General features: G+C 42.3%; 1 protein-coding gene across 1 annotated transcript; it reads left to right on the top strand.

The window, feature by feature from the left end:
• Positions 1–6,038: 6,038 nt before the first annotated feature.
• On the top strand, positions 6,039–11,969 carry LOC133942539 (keratin, type I cytoskeletal 18-like). The gene is made up of 8 exons (XM_062381809.1): positions 6,039–6,450; positions 6,935–7,017; positions 8,092–8,248; positions 8,796–8,960; positions 9,049–9,174; positions 10,535–10,752; positions 11,110–11,138; positions 11,335–11,969. Exons 1-8 carry the CDS (start codon positions 6,076–6,078, stop codon positions 11,448–11,450), a joined length of 1,269 nt encoding a protein of 422 aa, XP_062237793.1. The 5' UTR covers positions 6,039–6,075; the 3' UTR covers positions 11,451–11,969.
• Positions 11,970–12,013: the final 44 nt, after the last annotated feature.

The raw sequence follows: 12,013 nt of genomic DNA, 5'->3' as shown, positions 1-12,013 counted from the left end.
GATGATCTCTACAGTTTATTTATTTATATAAGTTCCAGCTGCTGAACATTCTTGCTTCGCCACCTTGTTTCCCAGCATCTGTATTTCAACACTTCAAAAAAATAAGCAGTGTCCTCACATTGTTGACAGATTTATCCCCTTTTGGTCAGTTTGATTCAGTGAATGGTTAAACCGAGCCTGTGTACATGTAACTCTTCCAAATGACCCCAAATTATCCTACGCCGGCCAACTAGCTTATTTATTTTCCACCCAATAGCACTTTCCCTATTGTGGTTCTCCAGAGGGCTGCTGGTGCATCCAGGAAGCAGGTCAGGTCCAATGTTTCTCCACATCAAGCTCAATTTGTGGTAATTTTTTTATTGGTATCAATCTCCTAATTTCCACATTAAAGAACATTTCCCTGAATCAGGATCTATCTGTTGGATGATACAGATGGACAAATACTAAATTGTTTCATTTACTGGTTATGAACCTGATCAATTCCAACTAAATGAACACAAATATTTAATTTGAGTTAAAAACAGGACCGGACCAATATGAGCATCTGTGTGTGCATCATTGTCTTATCTTTGAACACATGTACGTGTGTTTTTGAGTGTGGATCTAAACTATATCTGTGTTTAAACAATAAAAGGACTTGAGGATCACAGCATCAGAGGGTGTAGAAGAAGACTGATGGAGAACTCCTTCTCCAAACTTTATACCTCTAAATCAAACTTTCTTCTAATCAATCACTTTCAATCAATTCAATCAGGAGGAAACCCGCGATGCAGCTCCTCGCGAGACCGTAGAACAAAAGCTGTCTTCATGCAAAGCAGAGAGATGATTATCAGACTGACATAGTTTGGGCCACCTGCCAGCACTACACTGTAAAAACCCATATTTCTCCCCCATTAGAGTCCCCCTCAGATCCCAAAGCTTAAGGCAGCATTTAGACATGTCTCCCTCTCTCCGAGCACAAGCATCCCCGAGCGTTCAAGTCCCTCTCGGGTTTTTTTTCATCCTGTCATGCGTCCGCCTCGGTGATTGGCAGCCTCAAGTGGTTGCAGATGAAAGCGGGCCCCCCATGTTAATGAATAGGCCCCTGATTGCAGAGCTGCTCGCTCGCTGAATTACAGCGCCGGCCGCCTAATGAGCAGATACACTGCAGTGCCCCCTTGTCTCTGCGTATTCACATTTCTCTTCTTCGCGCTGATGAGCTCTCCCCTTGCACAACAGTCAACAAAACCTCTGTGGAAGATTGCAACGCGAGGCCATCTTCATCATCAGCGACCTCCTCCTCCTCCTCCTCCTCCTCCTCCTCCTCCTCCTCCTCCTCCTCCTCCTCCTCGAGTTTATTTCGGATGCTGCCATATGCTGACAGCTTCTTCAGGTTTTTTTTAAAGTCTTGCTTAAAAAGGTTTTTGTTTGACTGAACTGATGAAGCCTCGCAGAGTAACTGAATGGCTGATGAGTAAGATAATGTTTTAGTTTCGGGTTCAGGAATAAAAGAACTTGGATGATGAATTTAAGAATAAAGATGTTCTAAAAATATATTATGAAATAGTCATAATGAGGCCTTGTTCATTTATAGAATAGTATCAGGGAACACATTATTTTACCGTCTACTGATACTTTGGATTCACTGTTAGGGACCAAGACAAATATATATATCTGGAGCAGGATGATCTTTCTTTAGTTTGTATAAATAAACCAAGGGCACTCAGGGTAAAGGGATTATTTGAACTCTTCTAAAACCTGCAACATTCGTATGTTGTGACGAGTGTAAGACGTGTGCATCTTGTTCAATATAATTTTTTTCAAATAATTCATGTCCTGCAGGAAAACTTGATCCATGGTGCAAGTGAAGGTTTGATTATCTTTAATGTAAATCAATGCTTCAGCCTTTTAATTAAAACTGTACCGTTTATAAATATAAGTAATTTAGTCCAAATTAAGCCTCTACCCAAATGAAAGTTGTTTCCTTCACAGGACCAAACTGTGTAAATGGTGTAAAATGTAATCTGGTTTTCCAAAACCCAGTAGCAGAGGTGTAAGGGATGGATTAAAGGGATAGTTCACCCCAAAAATGAAAACTCACTCATTATCTGCTCACCACTATGCTGATGAGGGGGTGGGAGAAGTATAAACAAAGCTTTGATTTCAGTATCACAAATATTTTCTCTGGTTTTCAACCTCATTCTTGCAGAAAACACGCAGTTTATCTCTGGAAGCACTTATCTCAGCATCATTTCTAAATTCCATGTCATCCATCAGCTGTTTGGTGACACACGAGCAAACCAGCAATTTGAGCCTCTCTCAGACCGATGGGGACTAAATCTGTTGTTCAGAACTGGACTATTTGAGGCTTCGGACCTGGATCCATGTCAACAGATCAACAGCAGGAGGGGGAGCTCGGCGTGAGCGAGCATTTTTAGGTGAAACGTCCTTTTTATAGACCAACTGGACCACAACGAATTTACTTTGTGGCTCAGGGTGTTTTGTTTAAGTGTGGATGTTGCACAGGCCTTCCATTTACCCCCCGCGCTATAAAAGTTATAAACTGTATCCAGAATCAAGTTTCCAAACAAAAGACCAAAACCAAATGAATTTATTTGCCTCTGGACTCCAGGCTGGTACACGGTGTACTATAGACATTCTGAGAAACAGACCTTTTCTCCACATGTAAACAACGACTTGTACAGTAGCAAACTATAGGAGGAGAGCTGATGAAAAGCGAGGAAATGGTTGAAACATATGATTCACCTCACCCGGGCTGACGGCCAAACTGCCCTCTATGCAAAAATAAACACAGGACTCCACAGCAGGTTCCCAGAATGTGTTTATTTTGGGGGGGGAACGACGTCATACATCACAGCACGTCAGTTTGATTTATTAGAAGCTGGAGTAGAATCTAAATCACTCCCCTGAGGCTCGATGTTGGACACAGAGATGTGATGCCATGTGTTCGGGAGGACAGGTGGTGGCGCTAGAGTGCCACAGTGGAACTCTGGAGATTCTGGGAGGCTGCAGCTCAACAGTTTGTGGTGCCTGTTGAAATGTATTGTGTTATACTGAAGAACAGCCTATTAAAGTCAATGCGAAACTAGATTAAAAAAACTGGAATCTAAACAAGATTCAAGTTTTTTAATTATCAAATACACAACAATAACAATGAGCAGTCGCTGGCAGTGAAATGCTTGAGTCACAGGCTCTCTTCTAGCAATGCTCAAGTAATTACAACCTATAAAATAGAAATAGTATAAAATAGAATAAAATAGAATATCAAAATTTAAATTAGAAATAAAGTATATATATATAAATATATATATATATATATAAACAGCTAAAGAGAAAATGAAACAACAATAGTGCATTTATGTGCAATATGCAAATATGTCACGGTGCTGGTCTGGTGGAATAACTGCAGTTCAGGAGTTTAAAAGTCTTACACTGGTATATAATAGGAGTTCGGCCCAAAGTCACCACAACCACAGTCTCAAATGATCACACAGTTGAATCAGCACCTCTTACAATTAATTTCATCCAAACCTGAATAATATATCTGTATTACAGGACAGTCATACTATGCTACATTAGGTTTAAATTGGTCCAGTGTGTAGAGGCTAAGTGACACCTAGTGGTAAGCATGAGGATTGCAGCCATCAGCCTCTTGAAGCAAACCCCAATGGGGAAATGTTTGAGGCTCGTGGGATTTGGTGTTCATCAAAGAGAATGGAAATATTATTCATGATAACATAAGATTGTTTTACAAGAAACTACCAAATAATGCAAAGTGGGTCACAAGTTGCATTTTGAATTACCATCATTGTTACAATTAGATTTTTATTGAGATTCTTTATTTTTATTTTTTAAGGAAAACAAACCAAATCCAGAAGTAACAGTTTCACTTCATCTCTGTGGAGAAGAATCAGCATCATGACCAGAATGTGGAAAATTTCTCCCCCACAAGGTGGCAGCGTGTTCATTCTGCTGCTGTGGATTGTGAACGGGAGGAAGCACTTAATTTGCATACAGTTATTTACTCCTAAGTGGTATTATTCAAGCATGTTTTCCACATCATGTAGTGTTTACATCACTGTTGGACACACAGATAATAAACACCTGGGCAATGCTGTGCAGTTCAGTGCAATGCTTCTGAAACTGGAGAACAGGAGATTTCCCTTTTGTTGGGTTTCTGTTGGAGTTGATCGAACAAATTGATGTGGATCTCAACAGCTTGTAGTGTGTGTGTGTGTGTGTGTGTGTGTGTTTGTGTGTGTATGTGTGTCTGTGTGTGTGTGTGTGTGTGTGTGTGTGTATGTGTGTGTGTATGCAGGGCAGGAGTGGCTGTGGAGGAGACATGCCAGTCACTAAACCAGGTCAGTGTCACTGTGTGATCTGATCCTGTACAGGGAGAATAATGCTCAGCAGAGGAATTTCACAGGGATTACAGCAAGAGAGGAGCTGAGAGATGGTTGACACTTATCAAATGTACAAAACTGGTGTGTATTTCAGGGTCTGGGTGTGAATTTAGTCCATGTTTCCAGTTCAACCAGACCTACGCCCTGCACCTCTCGCTGCATTTCTCAGGGGTCTTCACTTTCTTTTCATTGTGTCCCTCCATTGTTGGCTGCTTGCTCCCGTTTCTCCACACCCCGCCGGGCCGTCCTCAGGTGAAGCCGGCTTCTCACGTCGCTCCAGCTGCATTGTGTCCACACCTCATGGGATCACTGTGGAGACAGCAGGGGCCCTGTTTCCAGCCGGCCTGCCACACCGGTTTGTGCTCCATGGTTTCACCGGCTGCCACAGAATGTCCAGGACTGTCTGAACATCTAAGTGAATGCATGTAAAACATACACGCACTATGGTTTAAATTAGCTTTACCCTGATGACATTAAAATGTTACAGGTGAATATTGTGAATTAGTAAATCAGTTATATTATGTGGTGGAAAGTAACTAAATGCAATTAGTAAAGTATTCTTTTTAATTACAGGGCTGAAGTACATTACTTGAGTACTTTTAATAATCTGCCACCATCAGAGGGACATATTTTACTTTGTAGTCCACTGTCTTCTTTAAATGTAAATAAATGGATGTTGATTCAGTCATAGATCATGTGCCTCAACCTACAGCTGCTGTTTGCAAACTTGTGACGCTGCGTACAAAGAACTGCATTTAACATCAGTTTAGTATGTGTGCACCATTGTTGCTTTCCTCACTCCTCCTCCACACGGTGTACAGTTGCATCCCCCTCTTTGCTGCAGTGGGATTGGACAAACCACTGGAGGCTCCACCTCAACACAGGGTCCTGCCTCTGCGGCTAAACTCACCTGTGAGATCTGGTCCAGCTGCTGCAGTCACTCTCAGCACCAGGGTGGAAACAAGCAGAAGAGAAGTCTCAAGAACTGACCTCCATGTAAGTACTGTTTCCATCTCTCTCCTCACTTTCTTCGTCTTACTCATTAACTGAGCATTAAATATCACAGAGTGAGAAACTTTTTCCATTTGATACAGGAGGAGGCAGATTTAAAGTGATGAGAACAGAACTATAACATTTAATATTTACCAATTTTATTTAAACCATCATCAATCATCAAAGTTGACAACAAGTTTTATCCCAAGGTCCAGATAATGTCTGACCTAAGATGGCTAACTGAATGAGTATGTACTGGGCTCAGGGGCCAAAGAGGTGAGAGGGCCCCTGAGCAGGTGCCTCTGTCTGAGGTAGAAGTTACCATTTGGCAATTAAACTCCCACAAAATGATGAAGTATTGCTAAACAGACATGGAAAATATCTACAAAGAGATGCAAAATGACTAAAGAGAGATGTCACACACACACAAAGAGAATGCAAATCACAAACAAAACATACAGAGACACTGTTTTAAAGAAGTAACGAGCAAAGAGACGTGTAAACCACTTTTGTGAGAAGCAAAGTGACAATGAAAGGCCAAAAAATAACTGAAAAGAGATGAAACAACGACTGAACTCTCGATCTCATTAATTCATCAATTACATGTTTAAAAGTCTGATATTTTTGTCCTGCTAACAGATACAAAAGTTGTGCATGTGAATCTTCTGCAGAGGACACCATGGCCTCCACCCACTCTGTGCGCAGCTACTCCCTTCGCCAGCCCTCCTTCTCCAGCACGTCTGTGAGGGACAGCGGACGCAGCGTCCGCTCCAAGCCTTCCGTCTCTCCTCTGTCCCGCTCCGTCTCGATGGGAAACGGCCTCAACATGCTGGGCTCCAGCCTCAACTTCAACGGCCTCGGTGTCAGCACCTGCGACAAGGAGACCATGCAGTGCCTGAACGACCGGCTGGCCACCTACCTGGACAAGGTGCGCTCGCTGGAGAGGTCCAACGCCGAGCTGGAGGTGAAGATCAAACAGATCATGATGGAGAAGGTTCCAAAAGGTCACGACATCGAGGGGATGATGGCCCAGGCGCATGTCATCGGGCAGCAGGTCAGTGTCAAATTTAAGAATCATCGAATCACACCTGAGCGGAATTTATATCTTTCTTTAATTGATAATAAGATGATTGATTCACACCTGGGTTGAATCAAGTAAAAAAAAACAAGTTATGGGTTTCTAATAAAGCCAAAATGTGTCATTTAGACAAATAACCATCCTCCAATTCAACATTAACTCGTGATGCATGTGCTTCAACACAACACAAAGACATTTGGGTTTATAACAATAAACTTTACAATAGTTTTAGTCCATCTTGTTTTAAAGGTATATGGATGAAGGCAGTGATGAGAGAAGGAGTTCAAAGCTCCTGCAACGGCCTTTTTAACTGATTTCCCCATGACACGCTTTAGTAAACACATGTATTGTTTTACTGACTGTAGGTGACAGTAAATAAACCGGCGCAGTGACATTATAATTATAAAAAGCTCTTGTTGTCCGTGCCAGATGTTAACTAACTTTCCATGTTCCTGCTCAGGTGAGAAAGAAGTCTCTGGAGAACGCTCGGATCATGCTGGAGATTGATAACGCCAAGCTGGCAGCCGATGACTTCAGGGTCAAGTGAGTGTCACACAGAGGGTTCCTTTCTTTTACTTTCCTGTGAGTGTTCGCATGAGAGCGTCAGACCGCGAAGCGATGTGAATAAATGAGCTTTCTGTCAGCCTGCGAAATAAGAGCCACATTCCCACGGTGCCTCGATGTCAGTGATGCATTGAGCAGGTCAGAGAGTCTGAAGCTGGACGGAAGATGGAAAAGTCGGGGAACCGCCCATTGCTGCTGTTTTTCACAGCGTGTTGATGGTATGTTCTGTGGCCTGATGCGAGGGAGTAATACATCAATTGACACTGATTCATGGCATCAGCAGCAAAGTGTGTGTGTACCTGACTTCAAGATGTTTGCACGAGTTTCACTTGTTTCCATTCCTTCTGGGATTTCATGTCAAATCAAGTCAAGTCTTTTTATTTATTTATTTAAAATGTACAACTCATATTCCTTGGAGTAGCCACAGTATATAGCAAAACTATAAACTAGCATTACTTTATACATATATTTTGTTGATGACAGTTAATTTAACACACTGACATTTTTAATATAATTCTAATATCAACACCAACAGCTGCAGATTTGCATCAAAAAAATTCAGTGCACATATCATTTGTGAGTTTTTCTTCTAATCCAGATGTGAACAGTTTAGATAGCGAGGTTTTATAGATGAAGCCACATTTCTGATGAGTTCTTTGAGATTAAAGTGATGACCATCTCCATATAACTCACAGTGGTGATTGTGGGAGGACATCAAACAGAGCAGCATCCAGTGGTTTGAGCCACGTGATCATACAGGAGATCTCCATAAAACGATGTAAACAGGATAGTGGATTATATTGTGTTATATGTGTCATAGTAGGAACACTAAGATTAACATTTTAGATGCTCATCCCAAGGTTTGTGCCACAATCTGGTGTTTAAGATAACTTCAAGGAATTTCAAATGTTTTATTTTGCTAATAAGATTTTGATGATGGATAGATAGTTTTGGGAACAGCAGCGTTTGTGTTTTTGTGAACAGCACTAGTGTCGAACGTCTCTGTTTACGATCTCCTTTCCTCTTGAATCCTCCTCTGTGTTCTTTCCGAAGGTGGGAGGCGGAGGCCTGCCTGTGCCAGTCGGTGGAGAGGGACTGTCAGGCTCTGCGGAGAGCGAAGTCCGACCACGACCAGATCATCGCCACGCTGCGGGGGGACCTGGACAGCCTGAAGGAGGAGCTCTACTTCCTCAAGAAGAATCACGACGAGGTGAGATCCCTGCAGAGGTCAAGGTCATGTCAGGCATGATCGATCAGTTGCTCATCAGGGTAATCACCTCACAAGTTGTCACCGGTAGTCTGTATAAATATAGGAAGCGAGTGAGCAAACTTTTTTTACGTGAACCCGCTCAGATGAGGTAGTTTGTGTCGACTTACTCAGGCCAGTCAGGCCAGAGGCTTTAACAGTATTCAGTATCTGAAACATGATCAGTTTAAGTGTACTGACACACCCTCTGTCTCTGTAGCCATGGTGCTTCCAGATAGCACAGGAGCATTTGAGCTTGTCCAGCCACAGGGATAGACAGTCAGGTGTGGTGTCCAGGATGTAGACTTATCTTTCCTTGTCACCATTGTATGTTTAGACTAACACTTCACTTATTCAGAAAAGGGAGATGTCACTTGTCAGCAGAGAGTTGTGGTCATCCAAAACGACTCTGCATTAAGAACTCATTGTCCAGGGTGTGAGGTGGAAACCACAGTGAGATGTGGCAGGATTTAACAGTGACCGTTCTCTTACCCTGTGTGACTTAATGTAGGAGCTGAGCTCCCTCAAGGGCCGTCTGACCAACGAGCAGGTGAACGTGGAGGTGGACGCTGCCCAGAGTCCCGATCTGGGGGCCACACTGGCCGAGCTGAGGGTCCAGTATGAGGGCATCACCCGTAAGAACAAGGAGGAGGCTGACACCTGGTACCTCAAGAAGGTGCATCGTCGCATTAATCAGACCTTATTATTATTATTATTATGTATAGACTACAAACTGTACATTACAGTTATGTGTGTGTCCTTAGTTGGACGCGGTGCAGTCGGAGGTCCGAGAAAGCAACGAGGCTTTGCGTTCTGCCCAAACTGAGCTCAGCGAGAGACGACGCTTCCTGCAGGCGCTGGAGGTCGAGCTCGGGAGCCTCCGCAAACAGGTACAACATTCTGCTACATGGTGCATGGGTGCAGTCTGATACGTGAACCTCTGTCAGTAACCACTGCAGTATGGTGCTTCTCATCCAAAAAGAACAGATGATGGTTTTGTCTTTGACTTTCATGGTAATATTTGAACAGTGAATAAAGACAATAGATTTTTTTTGGTGGGTTGATCACTGTTTTTCTTTTTCAAGTTTGTGTCAGTACTTTTTGAGAAGACGTTTCAACCCTTTATCAGATACTTAGCTGTTAATTTCAACTTTTCTATTAGCTAGCTAAGTAGTTTCCCTTTTTTTCTGGCACAAGACAATTTCTGAAGGCAACAGTCCCGATACTAGTAGTCAAACCTTTTTACAGGTCCTGGGGAGTACGACTGGATGAAGCTCCAACTGGACTGTGGGAGGTTGAGCTGGATCATGGTTGATGATCCAAAAAAAGGCACTGGCTTTTTACAATGATGACGACTACATGAAAAAGAAGAAAATATCTTTGGTTCTGCACAATTTATTCAAATATCTATTTCTAACAGTCCCTTTGTGACAAAGTGATGAGAGTAACAACAAATCGTAACAACTATATACTGTAATACAGAAGTCTCTGTGCTCTTACTATGAGGCTCCAATATGGAGATTCATATATTTTCCACATTAAGTACCATGTCTTCACTTCACCTGCATGCTGCACAGATGTTGGCCGTAACTACAGATAACAGCTTCCTTCGCTTTGTCAACTATAGCGGTGAAGTGTACACAGCAAACATAGACCCATAGGGCCGATGTTTTCGCTGTATATATCCGCTACGAGTGCACACGGATCACACAGCACATGGAAGGGTTCAGTGGACGCAGATATAGCTCATGGATGTTTGTTCAGCCTGATAGTGAGCACACAGTATTGAATGTGGAGATATTATGGCGCTGACAGTCTCTAGTATCTAGTGACGGGTTATGAATGGATGAGCTCAGCTGGTAAACACACAAAGGGCATCAGAGGGAGTTCTGATTGGTAGGTCAACGAAAGTGTCTCCGCTGTCCGACAGACAGGCGACAAGACAGCTCCCCAGCCAAATCATCTCGATCTCAACGTGGTGGCTGGATGCAGTATAAGCTATACACCCCACCTCCTCCATGTTATTGGACGACACATGGAACAACTAAAAAGTCAAACAGTCAAGTAAATCTGGGAAGTAAGAGGTTGTAATTTCTGAGTAAAACTGGAAATAATAAGTCCTTAAGGTCACTCAAAGAGGCAGATGTAGCAAGGGTTTGACGTCAGACTCCTGCAGGATGCACCTTTTAAACTGAAAAGCTGACTTCTCTACAGGTACTTGTGAATGAAACCTGTTGTTAACCCTCACAGGTCAGCGTGTTGGAGGGAAACCTGGGGGAAACTGGACACAAGTACTCGGTGGAGATGGACCGTCTCCAGGCCACACTGACCCATCTGGAGGACGAGCTGTCTCAGCTGCGTCTGGACATGCAACGCAACAAAACCGACTACGAGCAGCTGCTGCGCATCAAACAGAACCTGGAGATGGAGATCGCCACCTACAGGAGGCTGCTGGAAGGAGAGGAAATGTATGTGACAGTGGCTGGGAGAACACAATCAAAAAATCCTGATAGTTCAGACGAGGATGCGATGTTAAACAATTTGGCGGTGGCATGGATGAGGCTTCATGCGTTAAGCTCTGTTCGGTGTAATTGGGAACATAATACAGCATTTTGCAGCTGAAGATCCAAAGTTAGGCCAAAAACAGATTTAAAAGAGAGTGAAAGGACTTATGTTAGCAAAGTGGCTGGAAATGTCATTATATTTTGGACTTCTAATTTAAAAGTTTTTGGTCAATGCAAACTAGACTGTATCTGTAATGAACATGATTTCTACTTACTGTTTTGCTTTCTTGGATTAAGTTGTCATGTTCTTTTGTCCGACAGGGTGAAGGAAATACCTCCACCTCCTAAAAGTAAGTTCAAGTTATTTCTACTGCATGTACTGAATCTGACTAAAGAGCGATAGCTACAGCAAAACTGTGTAACACACATAAAACTGGCTTCCTTCACATTTCATCTCTTGTGTTGTCAAATATTTTTGTTATAATTATGACTGATAAGGTCAGAGTGTGTTTTTGTGACTGAGCCTGGTTTCCCTCTGTGTTACAGAAGACCCTGAGATAAGGACCAGGAAGATTGTAAAAGTCGTCACTCAGACCATGATTAATGGGAAAGTGGTGGACGAGTCCAGCGAGGTGGAGCAGATTGAAGAACTTAAAAAATGAACCACAGCTTGAGAGGAGAAGGAGCCGTAAACGTGCTGATGCCTTTCAGCTACAACTCACAGTCAAAACTAGTGTGAAGACTTTTGTCCTTTTTATGTCTAACTAAAGATTTTAAGGTCAAGAATGAGCAACTGCATCTTATTTAAAGGAATAGTTTGTCATTTTAGGAAACAAGCCTTTTAGCCTTCCTGCCAAGAGTTAGATGAAAAGGTTAATAGTACTGATCTAATAGTACTGATCTTGTCAGGCAAGTGAATCTAAGTTTTTCCCAAAAATGACAAAAAGCTATTTCTTTTTACCTTTAGTACTAACAGGAGAATTCTGGAAAGTTACAATAATCATAGTTAATAATATTATTTGAAAATTGTCAGTACTGTAAACAAATGTTTCTAGACAATGTCTTTTCTTGCGACAGTATCAACTGTATTTGTTTGACTGTAAGAAATATTACGTGCGAATTGTGACCTAGTTCTATTGTAGTAATAAGCAAATCAACCAAAGCCGATGTACAGTGTCAATAAAGCAAAGTGTTTAAAAATAAGTGTCCTTTCAGAAATCGGGTT

This window comes from Platichthys flesus, chromosome 3, assembly GCF_949316205.1.
Source record: "Platichthys flesus chromosome 3, fPlaFle2.1, whole genome shotgun sequence".
Taxonomy (NCBI): Eukaryota; Metazoa; Chordata; class Actinopteri; order Pleuronectiformes; family Pleuronectidae; genus Platichthys; species Platichthys flesus.
The sequence above is the reverse complement of the archived record's forward strand: the minus strand, read 5'-3'. Positions and strand labels throughout refer to the sequence as shown.